The following is a 19,970-nucleotide window of genomic DNA, read 5'->3' on the forward strand; positions in this document are numbered from 1 at the left end:
AGAAATATGTTTAAACTTCTTTTACCCATCTTTCCTTAAAATATGTAAAACAATACTGTTATAAGGACATTTTTTTTACTATATTACTATATTAGGGGATTTTTTTGCGTATGTTTACAATTTTTAACAGTTTTTCAAGCGTAGATGATGCTGTTTTATATTGAGTTAGATTTCAATCTTGTCCTAGTTCCAATAATGTCATAAATATTCATTTTTAGTTTGTTTGTTTTTTGTTATAATTATTTTGTTGTCAAGATAGCGCCGGTCTTGTTATGACGTCATAATCAGTGAGAATCATCCACTTCTTAGCTGTGCAAACGTAACTTGTTACCACAACCAGGAAATATAAATTTTAAAACAAAAATAAAATTAAAAAAACTTTTTTTTTAAAGCACGGAAACGCTAATTTTAAGTTCCCGATTTTTCGTTTATGACGTAAGAAGTGGCGCGGTTGTTTTGTGTGGTTTGGGTGGAATTCCCCTTGTCTACGCATGAGACTAAACCCCGTTTTTTTATGAATTTTAATTCTATTCGATTTTGCTTTTACAAATATCAACAAGACATAAATATTTATATAAAAAGTTTAACAATTCAAAATAAACGTTAATTTGTTTGTATTTTTAAATAAAATTTATTTTTAAATATAAAAACTGTAGTGTTGTAAGATTTGGTCGTAATTTAATCTAAAACAAATGTCACGTAAAAAGAAATTCTACGGTTGTTGACTAAAATTCTAAAGAAAATCGTTCTTTTGTTAGTTTTATCTCTTTTTATATCAAGATTTGATTTAATTTTCTTGTCAATGGCGGTTTTGTGGTTTTAAGGTTATCAAAATTTTTATTGCACTAAATTTAAATTTTATGAAAATCCCAGAAACATAGCGACAAAAACCACCTATGTTGATTGGGTAAACTTTTGCTTAGATCGTTTGCTTCATTGCATTTAAATTGAAAAAAACCTTTGAAAGAAAAAGGGAAAATTGAGCATTTTTACCCATTTTTGTTTGTTTTGTTTGAGTATAAAGTAACATCAGATAAAATGTTTACGTGTTTTTGGCAACTTAACGGAATAAAAAGATTGTTTAATTTTAAGATATATTATTATATATAATTAGGTAGTGCAAATTTAACAAAATTTTAGTAAGAATATTCATAATATACATTAACTTTTATATTAGCAGTTGCATATAATATTAGCCTTACGTTTTAAAAAAATAATTTGTTGGCGTTTCAGTAAAAAAAGTGTATTTGATTTTTTATTAGATGATATGTTGATGTATTTTTGCGCCATATCTAGCTTACTTCACCCTAACCTGCATGCAAATTACGAATATTTTCTCACAGCAGAAATATGTTGTTATTATCCTTTGCGGTGTAACGGTTGCTGATTTTGTACTTAAAGTTAAATTCAACATAATACGAGATTGTTGTATTATTATTTGTTGCCATAATCAAGAATATTTTTTATTTAAAATAGTTTATTTTTATATAGTTTTACAATTGCAACAAGCAATAAATTTAAGGTTTTACCGAATTTGATTAATCACGTTTGCGTACGCTTGAGTTGGTTTTAAAAATGCGCTTAGATTTTGCAGAAATATCTTTAATTCATTAAAACCTCATGCACTCACAAATAAGATTGCTTTTATTTTAAATAATCAAATTACTTGTCTGCTTTTTTATGCTAATTTAATTATTAATAGCAAGGCGCGTATATTGGTAAAAACTATGTATATGTTATATATTTAAAACTACATATTTTTTAAAGATTAAACTTTTATTAACGCTATGTATAAATGATGCAAAATGTTTAAAAGTCTTCAAAAATCGATGTTTAAAATCTCAGTCTTAGCTTTTGTGTTTTGTTTAATAAATACAGGAAATGGACAACTAGAAGGTAGTTAGTTAATTACTTGTTTAATAAAAATAATAAACATTTGTTTTTTAAGAACTTTAAATAGTTGTAAGAATTTAGTAATTAAATACATAATTTAAGGATAAAGTTATTTTTTTAATATTAATGTTGCATAGGGAGTTCCCCTACTATTAAACTTACCACGAGTTTTAAATTTTTGATTATAGAAGGATAATCAGATTATTCCCTTGTTATTATTTACAGCTCCAGTAGTTGACCCAATAGACGAATCCTCGGTAACTTTTAACAGTTTTCAAGTCAGTTTTTTAAGTGTAGATGATGCTGTTTTATATCAAGTTAGATTCCAATCTCGTTACGATTCCAATAATGTCGGGTTCGTTAACGGAACTAGTACAACAATACTCGTTTCTGTAAGTAAACTGTATACAATTATTAAAGTTGACTTTGCTGTATTACTGCCCCTTTATTTGTTAACTTTTTTTTAAAACAATCTACCTAAATTTATATTATGCGCTCATAACTGATGTATTTTAAATCAATGTAATTATGTTTTAATATGTGTAGATCGATGATGTTCGCTCAAATATTATTTATGATGTCCAAGTCAGAACTTTCGATAATTTCAGAAATGTCGGAAATTTTAGTGAAATTGTTTCCATCAGAACAGGTTTTTATTTTTTTAAATTTTTTATTAATTTTACTTATAATTTATGCATCGTACAAAAGTAAACCTGAGCAGTGTGACGTAGTAATCAAAACACTTGCTGCACTACTGAGGTCCTGGGTTCAATCTTTACTGCTCTTATGCTGTAGCGCTTATGTGTAAAGTCAGCTCTCAATTGGCAGCAAAATTATCGGGCAATTATATTTTATAACATCCTAAACTGCTAAAAGCAACACATTGGGTTGGGGTAGATGATGTTACTGATGTTACTTTAGGTCATGAAGTTGACTTTACCACATCGAGGATAAATATATAAAAAAACAATGTAAAAAAATTTACCATAGAGATTACTAGTGAATAAATTATGTTAGAATTGTTTTGTTTTGGGTGTCTTTAACGTCACTTTAAGAGCTAGGGCATGAGAACAGTGAAAATCAAGAACTTGCAAGCCAATTTGATGTCAGACATTGGGAATATGCAAATACATTAGTATTGTGCCTAGTACGAACTATTTCATTTTAAATAGTTTATTTTTACTATCATTTTTTTGTTATAGCTCCATCTGGTGTCAACATTACAAGTTTCATCACTACTCCAGAATTTATCACGGTTTTTATTCAAGAAATACCAGGTGTTTTCTCATGGGTGGTTGAATATACAAATACAAGAACTAATCAAGTTAATACAAGTATTGTACCTGATGATGTGCCAGCTAATTCTTCTTATATTGCTATGTGGGTTTATTTTTTTTAGACTAAGTTTTTTTGCTGCATTACGAAACATTGTGATTGATATTGCTTAATAAAAAATGTTTATTTTTATTTAGAATAAACCTATTCCAAAAGAGGAATTATTAAGCAAATTGAAATTCTATCAATTTAATGTCTAACTTAAATTTAAGTTTAGATGCATTATTTGTTTCTTTATGTTTCAATTAAAATATTACTGTTATTAATTTGGTAATTTTTTTTTAGTTTGTTAGATTTGATTCCAAACACTGAATATAATGTGAGAGCTCGAGCATTAGGTGTTCAGGGATTTACATCAACTTTAAATGAAGCTCAAAGTCCTTTTGGTTCTTCACAGTTAATTACAACAGGTATTTTTTATATTAAAGTGGTTTTTAGTAACTAAATATTTAAAAAATGTAGTTTTATTTCTGTATATTTAATATACTTCCACATAATGCTATTGACATATGTTAAAGTAGTTTACTATTAATTTTTTCTATTTATCTAGCAATAAAATCATTTATATTTTGTTGTTATAGACATGACATCAGTTTTTGGGCGAGTTAATTCTTCTACCAATTTTACAGCTGACAACTCTAATACAACTCTAAGAAATGAGATTTCAACCCAACTCACCTCTGCTTATCATAATTTATCCAACAATGTGGTTAATGTTGTTGTACTTAGGTTAATTAATGGATCAAATAATATATACCATGAGATATTTTTAAATGACAACACAACTACTCCAGACACGAGTGTCTTAATTACAAATAATTTAGAAGTTGGTTTATTTGGATCTAATGAAATTATTACTAGTAAGAAACCTAATTAAATTTAACTCATGATAAGAATTACCAAATATTTTAACTAGTCAGACATTTTTTTAAAACTATAACTGTGTATTATGGCAAATTTTTTTTGTTAAAAAGTTTATTTGTTTAATTAAGTAATTTGAACAAAAGTTTTTATTTTTTAGGAACTGAAGCTTTTATTGGTGCTTATAGTTTTGCATCTGCAAGTTTAGGTTTCGAATCGTTAAATCCCATAGGTTGTCCAAATGGTAATGAAAGAACATGGTCTTTGTATAATGACATGGGGTTAGTTAGGTCAACTTTAATTCCTGCAAGAACAGGTGGTGATGCATCTGCAGAGGATGTAAATGAAATTGCATTTACCCAATCAGGTTCATTTGTTAAAAAGAAAATAAATATTATTATTTATTTTTTCTGCACTTAAACAGTTTTTATGTTTTTTTATTTGTAAGATAATAAGATTTTTCATATTTAAAATAATTTTTAATTTTTAAGCATTGATAAGCATTGATCGTGACTCGAATTCCATTGTTTTATTTAATTTAACATCGAACACCATCTATGGAATACGACAAAACTATTTAATTTTTTGTATAAATGATGATGCGTTGCGATATAGTCGATTTTATCAAGCTACTAATGTTGGCCCTTTGGAATTTCGAAGATATTCAATTTTATACACAACTGGTAAGAGCATTAAAACACATTAAACAAAATACTCATGAACTTAATTTTTTAAATGTTTATTAAATATGTTTATTTGTTATTTTGACATGCTAAGAAAATATTGTTAAATTGTCTGGGGTAGCATTGTTGAAGAAAATATTAACACTTAAATATTATTTTTAAATTTTGAGCTTTTATGATCGATAATAAATAAGTAAGTTATAAGTGTAAGTGATAAAAGCTAGACTAGATAAAAATATTTATAAACAAAAAGTAATAGATATTTAGCATTTGACAATTTGTTTTGTAGTTTATCAAACGGTTTCTTTCAAATACAAATTACTTGTTACTATTTATTATTCTTTAGACCCATCCCCATTAGACCCAAGTAATTTTATATTTACTCCTTCTACAAGTGGGACAAGTGCAACTATAACCTTCCCAGCAAGTGTGAATAGAGCTACAACTTATTTGTTTACTGTTGGTGGAACTCAGACTCAATTACAAGAAAGTCAATTGGACAGCTCAACTAATTATCAGGTAAAATTGTTTTTCAATTATTTTGTGTAGAGTTTGTATACATTTTAATATCTTAACATGTATGAACTTATTAAGTTGTTTAGATTTTTATCTTCAGGTTATTTTGAACAACCTTACACCAAACACAAACACATCTATTGAGATTCAAGTTTCAGCCAGATCTGCAACAAATGAAATATTAAATTCCTCTTCTACTACTCTTACAGGCTTTACAGGTATTCCTTAAAGGTTTTCTTTGTGTGATTATAAATCAATTAAAGTATTAGCATAAATCTTGTTTAATGCATTAACTGGAATTTGTTATAACTTGTATGTCAACATTAGTCTAAACTACCATATTTTTAACTAAATCAAATTATTTACTATTTACACTATGAACTTAGGAATAATGTCTTTCAAAAAAAAAAATTAAAAATAAACCAGCTTTTTTTCAATATTTTTAGTAAAACCAAAAAAATATTTTTAAAAAAAATTTTTTGATTAGAGGAAAACGAATGCGAACGTGAAATATTTCCTTGTAGTCCTGTTGCCAACTGTACCAACATAATTGGATCATTTACTTGTGCTTGTAATGCTGGATACACTGGCGATGGAGTAAACTGCACAGATATAGATGAATGTGCTTTAATGACAGACAATTGTGATGATAATGCTACTTGTACAAACACGATTGGATCATTTACTTGTGCTTGTAATGCTGGATACACTGGCGATGGAGTAAACTGCACAGATATAGATGAATGTGCTTTAATGACAGACAATTGTGATGATAATGCTACTTGTACAAACACGATTGGATCATTTACTTGTGCTTGTAATGCTGGATTCACTGGCAATGGAGTAAACTGCACAGATATAGATGAATGTGCTTTAATGACAGACAATTGTGATGATAATGCTACTTGTACAAACACGTTTGGATCATTTACTTGTGCTTGTAATGCTGGATACACTGGCGATGGAGTAAACTGCACAGATATAGATGAATGTGCTTTAATGACAGACAATTGTGATGATAATGCTACTTGTACAAACACGATTGGATCATTTACTTGTGCTTGTAATGCTGGATACACTGGCGATGGAGTAAACTGCACAGATATAGATGAATGTGCTTTAATGACAGACAATTGTGATGATAATGCTACTTGTACAAACACGATTGGATCATTTACTTGTGCTTGTAATGTTGGGTACACTGGCGATGGAGTAAACTGCACAGACATAGATGAATGTGCTTTAATGATGGACAATTGTAGTGATGGTAATGCTACTTGTACAAACACAATTGGATCATTTACTTGTGCTTGTAATGCTGGATACACTGGCGATGGAGTAAACTGCACAGACATAGATGAATGTGCTTTAATGATGGACAATTGTAGTGATGGTAATGCTACTTGTACAAACACGATTGGATCATTTACTTGTGCTTGTAATGCTGGATACACTGGCAATGGAGTAAACTGCACAGATATAGATGAATGTGCTTTAATGACAGACAATTGTGATGATAATGCTACTTGTACAAACACAATTGGATCATTTACTTGTGCTTGCAATTCGGGATACACTGGCGATGGAGTAAACTGCACAGACATAGATGAATGTGCTTTAATGATGGAAAATTGTAGTGATGGTAATGCTACCTGTACAAACACAATTGGATCATTTACTTGTGCTTGTAATGCTGGATACACTGGCGATGGAGTAAACTGCACAGACATAGATGAATGTGCTTTAATGATGGACAATTGTAGTGATGGTAATGCTACTTGTACAAACACGATTGGATCATTTACTTGTGCTTGTAATGCTGGATACACTGGCGATGGAGTAAACTGCACAGATATAGATGAATGTGCTTTAATGACAGACAATTGTGATGATAATGCTACTTGTACAAACATGATTGGATCATTTACTTGTGCTTGTAATGCTGGATACACTGGCGATGGAGTAAACTGCACAGATATAGATGAATGTGCTTTAATGACAGACAATTGTGATGATAATGCTACTTGTACAAACACGATTGGATCATTTACTTGTGCTTGTAATGCTGGATACACTGGCGATGGAGTAAACTGCACAGATATAGATGAATGTGCTTTAATGACAGACAATTGTGATGATAATGCTACTTGTACAAACACGATTGGATCATTTACTTGTGCTTGTAATGCTGGATACACTGGCGATGGAGTAAACTGCACAGACATAGATGAATGTGCTTTAATGATAGACAATTGTAGTGATGGTAATGCTACCTGTACAAACACAATTGGATCATTTACTTGTGCTTGTAATGCTGGATACACTGGCGATGGAGTAAACTGCACAGACATAGATGAATGTGCTTTAATGATAGACAATTGTAGTGATGGTAATGCTACTTGTACAAACACAATTGGATCATTTACTTGTGCTTGTAATGCTGGATACACTGGCAATGGAGTAAACTGCACAGATATAGATGAATGTGTTTTAATGACAGACAATTGTGATGATAAGGCTACTTGTACAAACACGATTGGATCATTTACTTGTGCTTGTAATGCTGGATACACTGGCGATGGAGTAAACTGCACAGATATAGATGAATGTGCTTTAATGACAGACAATTGTGATGATAATGCTACTTGTACAAACACGATTGGATCATTTACTTGTGCTTGTAATGTTGGGTACACTGGCGATGGAGTAAACTGCACAGACATAGATGAATGTGCTTTAATGATGGACAATTGTAGTGATGGTAATGCTACTTGTACAAACACGATTGGATCATTTACTTGTGCTTGTAATGCTGGATACACTGGCGATGGAGTAAACTGCACAGATATAGATGAATGTGCTTTAATGACAGACAATTGTGATGATAATGCTACTTGTACAAACACGATTGGATCATTTACTTGTGCTTGTAATGCTGGATACACTGGCGATGGAGTAAACTGCACAGACATAGATGAATGTGCTTTAATGATAGACAATTGTAGTGATGGTAATGCTACCTGTACAAACACAATTGGATCATTTACTTGTGCTTGTAATGCTGGATACACTGGCGATGGAGTAAACTGCACAGACATAGATGAATGTGCTTTAATGATAGACAATTGTAGTGATGGTAATGCTACTTGTACAAACACGATTGGATCATTTACTTGTGCTTGTAATGCTGGATACACTGGCAATGGAGTAAACTGCACAGATATAGATGAATGTGCTTTAATGACAGACAATTGTGATGATAAGGCTACTTGTACAAACACGATTGGATCATTTACTTGTGCTTGTAATGCTGGATACACTGGCGATGGAGTAAACTGCACAGATATAGATGAATGTGCTTTAATGACAGACAATTGTGATGATAATGCTACTTGTACAAACACGATTGGATCATTTACTTGTGCTTGTAATGTTGGGTACACTGGCGATGGAGTAAACTGCACAGACATAGATGAATGTGCTTTAATGATGGACAATTGTAGTGATGTTAATGCTACTTGTACAAACACGATTGGATCATTTACTTGTGCTTGTAATGCTGGATACACTGGCGATGGAGTAAACTGCACAGACATAGATGAATGTGCTTTAATGACAGACAATTGTGATGATAATGCTACTTGTACAAACACAATTGGATCATTTACTTGTGCTTGCAATTCGGGATACACTGGCGATGGAGTAAACTGCACAGACATAGATGAATGTGCTTTAATGATGGACAATTGTAGTGATGGTAATGCTACTTGTACAAACACAATTGGATCATTTACTTGTGCTTGTAATGCTGGATACACTGGCGATGGAGTAAACTGCACAGATATAGATGAATGTGCTTTAATGACAGACAATTGTGATGATAATGCTACTTGTACAAACACGATTGGATCATTTACTTGTGCTTGTAATGCTGGATACACTGGCGATGGAGTAAACTGCACAGATATAGATGAATGTGCTTTAATGACAGACAATTGTGATGATAATGCTACTTGTACAAACACGATTGGATCATTTACTTGTGCTTGTAATGCTGGATACACTGGCGATGGAGTTAACTGCACAGATATAGATGAATGTGCTTTAATGACAGACAATTGTGATGATAATGCTACTTGTACAAACACCATTGGATCATTTACTTGTGCTTGTAATGCTGGATACACTGGCGATGGAGTAAACTGCACAGACATAGATGAATGTGCTTTAATGACAGACAATTGTGATGATAATGCTACTTGTACAAACACAATTGGATCATTTACTTGTGCTTGCAATTCGGGATACACTGGCGATGGAGTAAACTGCACAGACATAGATGAATGTGCTTTAATGATGGACAATTGTAGTGATGGTAATGCTACTTGTACAAACACAATTGGATCATTTACTTGTGCTTGTAATGCTGGATACACTGGCGATGGAGTAAACTGCACAGATATAGATGAATGTGCTTTAATGACAGACAATTGTGATGATAATGCTACTTGTACAAACACGATTGGATCATTTACTTGTGCTTGTAATGCTGGATACACTGGCGATGGAGTAAACTGCACAGATATAGATGAATGTGCTTTAATGACAGACAATTGTGATGATAATGCTACTTGTACAAACACGATTGGATCATTTACTTGTGCTTGTAATGCTGGATACACTGGCGATGGAGTTAACTGCACAGATATAGATGAATGTGCTTTAATGACAGACAATTGTGATGATAATGCTACTTGTACAAACACCATTGGATCATTTACTTGTGCTTGTAATGCTGAATACACTGGCGATGGAGTAAACTGTACAGATATAGATGAATGTGCTTTAATGACAGACAATTGTAATGATAATGCTACTTGTACAAACACGATTGGATCATTTACTTGTGCTTGTAATGCTGGATACACTGGCGATGGAGTAAACTGCACAGATATAGATGAATGTGCTTTAATGACAGACAATTGTGATGATAATGTTACTTGTACAAACACGATTGGATCATTTACTTGTGCTTGTAATGCTGGATACACTGGCGATGGAGTAAACTGCACAGATATAGATGAATGTGCTTTAATGACAGACAATTGTGATGATAATGCTACTTGTACAAACACGATTGGATCATTTACTTGTGCTTGTAATGCTGGATACACTGGCGATGGAGTAAACTGCACAGATATAGATGAATGTGCTTTAATGACAGACAATTGTGATGATAATGCTACTTGTACAAACACGATTGGATCATTTACTTGTGCTTGTAATGTTGGGTACACTGGCGATGGAGTAAACTGCACAGACATAGATGAATGTGCTTTAATGATGGACAATTGTAGTGATGGTAATGCTACTTGTACAAACACGATTGGATCATTTACTTGTGCTTGTAATGCTGGATACACTGGCGATGGAGTAAACTGCACAGACATAGATGAATGTGCTTTAATGACAGACAATTGTGATGGTAATGCTACTTGTACAAACTCAATTGGATCATTTACTTGTGCTTGTAATGCTGGATACACTGGCGATGGAGTAAGCTGCACAGATATAGATGAATGTGCTTTAATGACAGACAATTGTGATGATAATGCTACTTGTACAAATACGATTGGATCATTTACTTGTGCTTGTAATGCTGGATACACTGGCGATGGAGTAAACTGCACAGATATAGATGAATGTGCTTTAATGACAGACAATTGTGATGATAATGCTACTTGTACAAACACGATTGGATCATTTACTTGTGCTTGTAATGCTGGATACACTGGCGATGGAGTAAACTGTACAGATATAGATGAATGTGCTTTAATGACAGACAATTGTGATGATAATGCTACTTGTACAAACACGATTGGATCATTTACTTGTGCTTGTAATGCTGGATACACTGGCGATGGAGTAAACTGCACAGATATAGATGAATGTGCTTTAATGACAAACAATTGTGATGATAATGCTACTTGTACAAACCTGATTGGATCATTTACTTGTGCTTGTAATGCTGGATACACTGGCGATGGAGTAAACTGCACAGATTTAGATGAAGGTGCTTTAATGACAGCCAATTGTGATGATAATGCTACTTGTACAAACACGATTGGATCATTTACTTGTGCTTGTAATGCTGGATACACTGGCGATGGGGTTAACTGCACAGATATAGATGAATGTGCTTTAATGACAGACAATTGTGATGATAATGCTACTTGTACAAACACGATTGGATCATTTACTTGTGCTTGTAATGCTGGATACACTGGCGATGGAGTAAACTGTACAGATATAGATGAATGTGCTTTAATGACAGACAATTGCAGTGATGATAATGCTACTTGTATAAACACGATTGGATCATTTACTTGTGCTTGTAATGCTGGATACACTGGCGATGGAGTAAACTGCACAGATATAGATGAATGTGCTTTAATGACAGACAATTGTGATGATAATGTTACTTGTACAAACACGATTGGATCATTTACTTGTGCTTGTAATGCTGGATACACTGGCGATGGAGTAAACTGCACAGATATAGATGAATGTGCTTTAATGACAGACAATTGTGAAGATAATGCTACTTGTACAAACCTGATTGGATCATTTACTTGTGCTTGTAATGCTGGATACACTGGCGATGGAGTAAACTGCACAGATTTAGATGAATGTGCTTTAATGACAGCCAATTGTGATGATAATGCTACTTGTACAAACACGATTGGATCATTTACTTGTGCTTGTAATGCTGGATACACTGGCGATGGGGTTAACTGCACAGATATAGATGAATGTGCTTTAATGACAGACAATTGTGATGATAATGCTATTTGTACAAACACGATTGGATCATTTACTTGTGCTTGTAATGCTGGATACACTGGCGATGGAGTAAACTGTACAGATATAGATGAATGTGCTTTAATGACAGACAATTGTGATGATAATGCTACTTGTACAAACACGATTGGATCATTTACTTGTGCTTGTAATGCTGGATACACTGGCGATGGAGTAAACTGCACAGATATAGATGAATGTGCTTTAATGACAAACAATTGTGATGATAATGCTACTTGTACAAACCTGATTGGATCATTTACTTGTGCTTGTAATGCTGGATACACTGGCGATGGAGTAAACTGCACAGATTTAGATGAATGTGCTTTAATGACAGCCAATTGTGATGATAATGCTACTTGTACAAACACGATTGGATCATTTACTTGTGCTTGTAATGCTGGATACACTGGCGATGGGGTTAACTGCACAGATATAGATGAATGTGCTTTAATGACAGACAATTGTGATGATAATGCTACTTGTACAAACACGATTGGATCATTTACTTGTGCTTGTAATGCTGGATACACTGGCGATGGAGTAAACTGTACAGATATAGATGAATGTGCTTTAATGACAGACAATTGCAGTGATGATAATGCTACTTGTATAAACACGATTGGATCATTTACTTGTGCTTGTAATGCTGGATACACTGGCGATGGAGTAAACTGCACAGATATAGATGAATGTGCTTTAATGACAGACAATTGTGATGATAATGTTACTTGTACAAACACGATTGGATCATTTACTTGTGCTTGTAATGCTGGATACACTGGCGATGGAGTAAACTGCACAGATATAGATGAATGTGCTTTAATGACAGACAATTGTGAAGATAATGCTACTTGTACAAACCTGATTGGATCATTTACTTGTGCTTGTAATGCTGGATACACTGGCGATGGAGTAAACTGCACAGATTTAGATGAATGTGCTTTAATGACAGCCAATTGTGATGATAATGCTACTTGTACAAACACGATTGGATCATTTACTTGTGCTTGTAATGCTGGATACACTGGCGATGGGGTTAACTGCACAGATATAGATGAATGTGCTTTAATGACAGACAATTGTGATGATAATGCTATTTGTACAAACACGATTGGATCATTTACTTGTGCTTGTAATGCTGGATACACTGGCGATGGAGTAAACTGTACAGATATAGATGAATGTGCTTTAATGACAGACAATTGTGATGATAATGCTACTTGTATAAACACGATTGGATCATTTACTTGTGCTTGTAATGCTGGATACACTGGCGATGGAGTAAACTGCACAGATATAGATGAATGTGCTTTAATGACAGACAATTGTGATGATAATGTTACTTGTACAAACACGATTGGATCATTTACTTGTGCTTGTAATGCTGGATACACTGGCGATGGAGTAAACTGCACAGATATAGATGAATGTGCTTTAATGACAGACAATTGTGATGATAATGCTACTTGTACAAACACGATTGGATCATTTACTTGTGCTTGTAATGCTGGATACACTGGCAATGGAGTAAACTGCACAGACATAGATGAATGTGCTTTAATGACAGACAATTGTGATGATAATGCTACTTGTACAAACACAATTGGATCATTTACTTGTGCTTGCAATTCAGGATACACTGGCGATGGAGTAAACTGCACAGACATAGATGAATGTGCTTTAATGATGGACAATTGTAGTGATGGTAATGCTACTTGTACAAACACAATTGGATCATTTACTTGTGCTTGTAATGCTGGATACACTGGCGATGGAGTAAACTGCACAGATATAGATGAATGTGCTTTAATGACAGACAATTGTGATGATAATGCTACTTGTACAAACACGATTGGATCATTTACTTGTGCTTGTAATGCTGGATACACTGGCGATGGAGTAAACTGCACATATATAGATGAATGTGCTTTAATGACAGACAATTGTGATGATAATGCTACTTGTACAAACACGATTGGATCATTTACTTGTGCTTGTAATGCTGGATACACTGGCGATGGAGTAAACTGCACAGATATAGATGAATGTGCTTTAATGACAGACAATTGTGATGATAATGCTACTTGTACAAACACAATTGCATCATTTACTTGTGCTTGTAATGCTGGATACACTGGCGATGGAGTAAACTGCACAGATATAGATGAATGTGCTTTAATGACAGACAATTGTGATGATAATGCTACTTGTACAAACACGATTGGATCATTTACTTGTACTTGTGATGTTGGGTACACTGGCGATGGAGTAAACTGCACAGACATAAATGAATGTGCTTTAATGATAGACAATTGTGATGATAACGCTACTTGTACAAACACGATTGGATCATTTACTTGTGCTTGTAATGCTGGATACACTGGCGATGGAGTAAACTGCACAGATAGAGATGAATGTGCTTTAGTGACAGACAATTGTGATGATAATGCTACTTGTACGAACACAATTGGATCATTTACTTGTGCTTGTAATGCTGGATACACTGGCGATGGAGTAAACTGCACAGACATAGATGAATGTGTTTTAATGATGGACAATTGTAGTGATGGTAATGCTACTTGTACAAACACGATTGGATCATTTACTTGTGCTTGTAATGCTGGATACACTGGCGATGGAGTAAACTGCACAGATATAGATGAATGTGCTTTAATGACAGACAATTGTGATGATAATGCTACTTGTACAAACACGATTGGATCATTTACTTGTGCTTGTAATGCTGGATACACTGGCGATGGAGTAAACTGCACTGATATAGATGAATGTGCTTTAATGACAGACAATTGTGATGATATAGCTACTTGTACAAACACGATTGGATCATTTACTTGTGCTTGTAATGCTGGATACACTGGCGATGGAGTAAACTGCACAGATATAGATGAATGTGCTTTAATGACAGACAATTGTGATGATAATGCTACTTGTACAAACACGATTGGATCCTTTACTTGTGCTTGTAATGCTGGATACACTGGTGATGGAGTAAACTGCACAGATATAGATGAATGTGCTTTAATGACAGACAATTGTGATGATAATGCTACTTGTACAAACACGATTGGATCATTTACTTGTGCTTGTAATGTTGGGTACACTGGCGATGGAGTAAACTGCACAGACATAAATGAATGTGCTTTAATGACAGACAATTGTGATGATAATGCTTCTTGTACAAACACAATTGGATCATTTACTTGTGCTTGCAATTCTGGATACACTGGCGATGGAGTAAACTGCACAGACATAGATAAATGTGCTTCAATGACAGACAATTGTAGTGGTGGTAATGCTACTTGTACAAACACAATTGGATCATTTACTTGTGCTTGCAATTCTGGATACACTGGCGATGGAGTAAACTGCACAGACATAGATGAATGTGCTTTAATGACAGACAATTGTAGTGGTGGTAATGCTAATTGTACAAACACAATTGGATCATTTACTTGTGCTTGCAATTCTGGATACACTGGCGATGGAGTAAACTGCACAGACATAGATGAATGTGCTTTAATGACAGACAATTGTAGTGGTGGTATTGCTACTTGTACAAACACAATTGGATCATTTACTTGTGCTTGCAATTCTGGATACACTGGCGATGGAGTAAACTGCACAGACATAGATGAATGTGCTTTAATGACAGACAATTGTAGTGGTGGTAATGCTACTTGTACAAACACAATTGGATCATTTACTTGTGCTTGCAATTCTGGATACACTGGCGATGGAGTAAACTGCACAGACATAGATGAATGTGCTTTAATGACAGACAATTGTAGTGGTGGTAATGCTAATTGTACAAACACAATTGGATCATTTACTTGTGCTTGCAATTCTGGATACACTGGCGATGGAGTAAACTGCACAGACATAGATGAATGTGCTTTAATGACAGACAATTGTAGTGGTGGTAATGCTACTTGTACAAACACAATTGGATCATTTACTTGTGCTTGCAATTCTGGATACACTGGCGATGGAGTAAACTGCACAGACATAGATGAATGTGCTTTAATGACAGACAATTGTAGTGGTGGTAATGCTACTTGTACAAACACAATTGGATCATTTACTTGTGCTTGCAATTCTGGATACACTGGCAATGGAGTAAACTGCACTGATATAAATGAATGTGCTTTAATGACAGACAATTGTAGTGATGGTAATGCTACTTGTACAAACACAATTGGTTCATTTACTTGTGCTTGTAATGCTGGATACACTGGCAATGGGGTTAACTGCACTGATGAAAATGAATGTACATTAATGACAGACAATTGTGCAAATAATGCTAATTGTTCAAACACAATTGGATCGTTTACATGTACTTGTAATCATTTATTTGATGGAAATGGAACTGTTTGTGAATTTTGTCCAGACATTTCTCGAGAAACTTTGTGTAACAATTCACTAAGTTGTTTATTTAATGATAGTTGTTCAATAGTATCTGGGGGTAAGTTTAAAATTTGTTATTTTTGTACTATATTTTTATACTATTAAGTGTAACAACATAACTTAATAATTTTTATATAGTTTTCTTTTGATGTGAGAAGTATTTAAATACGTTTAAATTTTTTTTGAAATGTTTTATCAGTATAGTCAAATTTAAATACTGTTATTTGGGGATGACAGATAATGTAACAGCACAATACAACTGTGATATTTGTGAGGTTACAATTAGAACAAACTGTGTTGAAGCTCGTGAAATATGTCCACATGTTCCAAATTATTGTCAACAAGATGGTGTTTGTGGGAACCATGTTGGGTCCAACTGCATCTTGAATGGTTCCGGGTTTTCTTGTTCATGTTTGGAAGGTTTTACTTTTAATGTCGGAAGAACAGTATGTAAGAATTTAATCTTATTTTATTTATACTGATAAGGTTAGAAATATGTCTTTAATGTTTGCATGCGTAGTGGTTATTATTATGTGATTTGGGTTGGATTCTTCTTTTTATTAAGTAAAAGAACATATATTAGGGGTTATAATCTGCTGTAATTTTTGTTTATTTAAAAAACTTTAGCAAGGTTCTTTAGCAAGTTACCTATAAATTCATATATAAAGATATAAATTCATATATAAAGACTATAAATTCATGATTATTAACAATGTACAAATTACATATGTTAAGGTATTGAAGAGCCCTCAAATGCTTTGCCTGGGTGGCTTATTGCTGTGATTGTTCTTATAGTGGTGGTCTATACTGTTATTATAGTCTTAGCTCTGACCTTGTTTTTAAGGAATCAGGTAAATTATTTTTGATAATTATATATATTTATATATACAACATTTTTATATGTTTTATTATGTTTTAATAGTTTGTAAGTAAGTCTTATATAAAGTTTATAATATTTTGTTTCAGTTATCTTGACAGAAAGTTCAAAAATCTACCTGATTGGTATTATATTGCTTTGGCATGCAACTATAGCTTAAAAATGCTTAAGATTGTTAAATTATTATTTTAACATTTAATATGTTAAAAAGAATATATAACATTTGGAAATTAAATTCCTCTAAAAACTAGTTAATACAATGCATAACATATATAATAGTGCATGTTATGATATTACTGATACCCACAATTTTGTGTTGTATAGTACATTAGTTTATGTAGCCTTATAAATTTATTATTTATTTTTTGTTTAGAAATCGAAAATATATAAGGTTACCTCCCCACAACGTTAACAACACACTCTACTAAAGACTTAGGGAAATATTTGTAGATTAACCCAGAATTGTAATAATATTTATCCTTCAAATTATAAAAAAAGTTTGAACATTATAGTATATTAGGCAATGCAGTTAATTTTACTTGTATGTTAGGTTAGTTTAGGCCATGTTACTATGCAAATGTTTATAAAATACCATATGCACTTTTAAAAATAATTTTTTATTACTGATTTTTTTAAGTATTCTATTTCAATTTAGTTTAATGGCGTTTTTTCTTAAAGACGTTTATTTTTACATTTTTTCTGTAATATCTGAAATTTTTTAATTTACTTTAATATGTTTTATATTTATACATAAAACTTACTAGTATTTTCTTTTATGCTTGGCTATGTTTGCTAAAATATAGTATATGCCAATTAAAAACTTTTGTTCGGTATTAAATATATTATGTTAAATGCCTACAAATTCTGAATAGGATATTTGTTTAAACTACTTTTACCCACCTTTCCTTGAAATATGTAAAACAATAAACAGCTCGTCATGTAATTTAAAAGTGATGAGTTTTTAAGGAAAACCACCATTTTGACAAGGTAATGTCGTAAGTAGTTTTTATCATATTAGGGGATTTTTTTGCGTATGTTTACAATTTTTAAAAGAAATTTTACAGCTCCAGTAGTTATCCCAATATAGACGAAACCTCGGTAACTTTTAACAGTTTTCAAGTCAGTTTTTCAAGCGAAGATGATGCTGTTTTATATTGAGTTAGATTCCAATCTTGTCCTAGTTCCAATTATGTCATAAATATTCATTTTTATTTTGTTTGTTTTTTGTTATAATTATTTTGTTGGCAAGATGGTGCCGGTTTTGTTATGACGTCATAATCAGAGATAATCAACTGCTTTTTAGCTGTGCAAACGTAACTTATTACCACAACCAGGAAATATAAATTTTAAAACAAAAATAAAATCAACAACACTTAAAACGATTTTTAAAGCACGGAAACGCTAATTTTAAGTTCCCGATTTTTTGTTTATTACGTAAGAAGTGTCGCGATTGTTTTGTGTGGTTAGGGTCAAATTCCCCTTGTCTATGCACGAGACTAAACCCTGTTTTTGTGAATTTTAATTATATTTGCTTTTGCTTTTACAAATATTAACAAGACTATATAAATATTTATATAAAAAGTTTAACAATTCAAAATAAATGTTAATTTGTTTGTGATTTTAAGTAAAATTTATTTTTAAATATAAAAACTGTAGTGTTGTAAGATTTGGTCGTAATTTAATCTAAAACAAATATCACGTAAAAAGAAATTCTACGGTTGTTTACTAAAATTCTAAAGAAAATCGTTTTTTTGTTAGTTTTATCTCTTTTTATATCAAGATTTGATTTAATTTTCTTGTCAATGGCGGTTTTGTGGTTTTAAGGTTATCAAAATTTTTATTGCACTAAATTTAAATTTTATGAAAATCCCAGAAACATAGCGACAAAAACCACCTATGTTGATTGGGTAAACTTTTGCTTTAATCGTTTGCTTCATTGCATTCAAATTGAAGAAAACCTTTGAAAGAAAAAGGGAAAATTGAGCATTTTTACCCATTTTTGTTTGTCGTAGAGTATAAAGTAACATCAGATAAAATGTTTACGTGTTTTTGGCAACTTAACGGAATAAAAAGATTGTTTAATTTCAAGATATATTATTATATATAATTAGGTAGTGCAAATTTAACAAAATTTTAGTAAGAATATTCATAATATACATTAACTTTTATATTAGAGGTTGCATATAATATTAGCCTTACGTTTTAAAAAAATAATTTGTTAGCGTTTCAGTAAAAAAAGTGTATTTGATTTTTTATTAGATGATATGTTGATGTATTTTTGCGCCATATTTAGCTTACTTCACCCTAACCTGCATGCAAATTACGAATATTTTCTCAAAGCAGAAATATGTTGTTATTATCCTTTGCGGGTAACGGTTGCTGATTTTGTACTTAAAGTTAAATTTAACATAATACGAGATTGTTGTGTTATTATATGTTGCCATAATCAAAAATAATTTTTATTTAAAATACTTTTTTTAATTAATAGTTTTACAATTGTAACACGCAATAAAATT

General features: G+C 32.3%; 3 protein-coding genes across 3 annotated transcripts; all 3 read left to right on the forward strand.

Annotated features, from left to right (window-relative positions):
* Positions 1 to 1,805: 1,805 nt before the first annotated feature.
* On the forward strand, positions 1,806 to 5,909 carry LOC145749776 (uncharacterized; the record flags this gene model as incomplete). The annotated part of the gene is made up of 11 exons (XM_082565638.1): positions 1,806 to 1,896; positions 2,119 to 2,285; positions 2,440 to 2,542; positions 3,096 to 3,273; positions 3,514 to 3,638; positions 3,810 to 4,088; positions 4,250 to 4,456; positions 4,581 to 4,772; positions 5,119 to 5,291; positions 5,389 to 5,506; positions 5,776 to 5,909. Coding segments are annotated over exons 1-11 (1,767 nt in total), but the record flags the coding sequence as incomplete, so codon positions are not given.
* On the forward strand, positions 5,910 to 18,080 carry LOC145749779 (uncharacterized). Its single transcript, XM_082565641.1, has 7 exons — positions 5,910 to 6,549; positions 9,157 to 11,238; positions 11,722 to 14,657; positions 14,700 to 16,635; positions 16,815 to 17,027; positions 17,313 to 17,428; positions 17,828 to 18,080. Exons 1-7 carry the CDS (start codon positions 5,919 to 5,921, stop codon positions 17,864 to 17,866), a joined length of 7,953 nt encoding a protein of 2,650 aa, XP_082421767.1. The 5' UTR covers positions 5,910 to 5,918; the 3' UTR covers positions 17,867 to 18,080.
* On the forward strand, positions 8,088 to 9,150 carry LOC145749521 (uncharacterized; the record flags this gene model as incomplete). Its single annotated transcript, XM_082565307.1, has 2 exons — positions 8,088 to 8,597; positions 9,136 to 9,150. Coding segments are annotated over 2 exons (525 nt in total), but the record flags the coding sequence as incomplete, so codon positions are not given.
* Positions 18,081 to 19,970: the final 1,890 nt, after the last annotated feature.

Source organism: Corella eumyota, chromosome 4, assembly GCF_963082875.1.
Source record: "Corella eumyota chromosome 4, kaCorEumy4.1, whole genome shotgun sequence".
In the NCBI taxonomy this organism is placed as follows: domain Eukaryota; kingdom Metazoa; phylum Chordata; class Ascidiacea; order Phlebobranchia; family Corellidae; genus Corella; species Corella eumyota.

Coding starts and splice junctions, on each gene's coding strand:
- LOC145749779 (XM_082565641.1), top strand. CDS start 5,919: ATGACAGACAATTGTGATGATAATGCTACTTGTACAAACACGATTGGA. Junction 6,550..9,156: donor TTTAATGATGGACAATTGTA/GTGATGGTAATG, acceptor CTTTAATGACAG/ACAATTGTGATGATAATGCT. Junction 17,429..17,827: donor CCTTGTTTTTAAGGAATCAG/GTAAATTATTTT, acceptor TTTTTTGTTTAG/AAATCGAAAATATATAAGGT.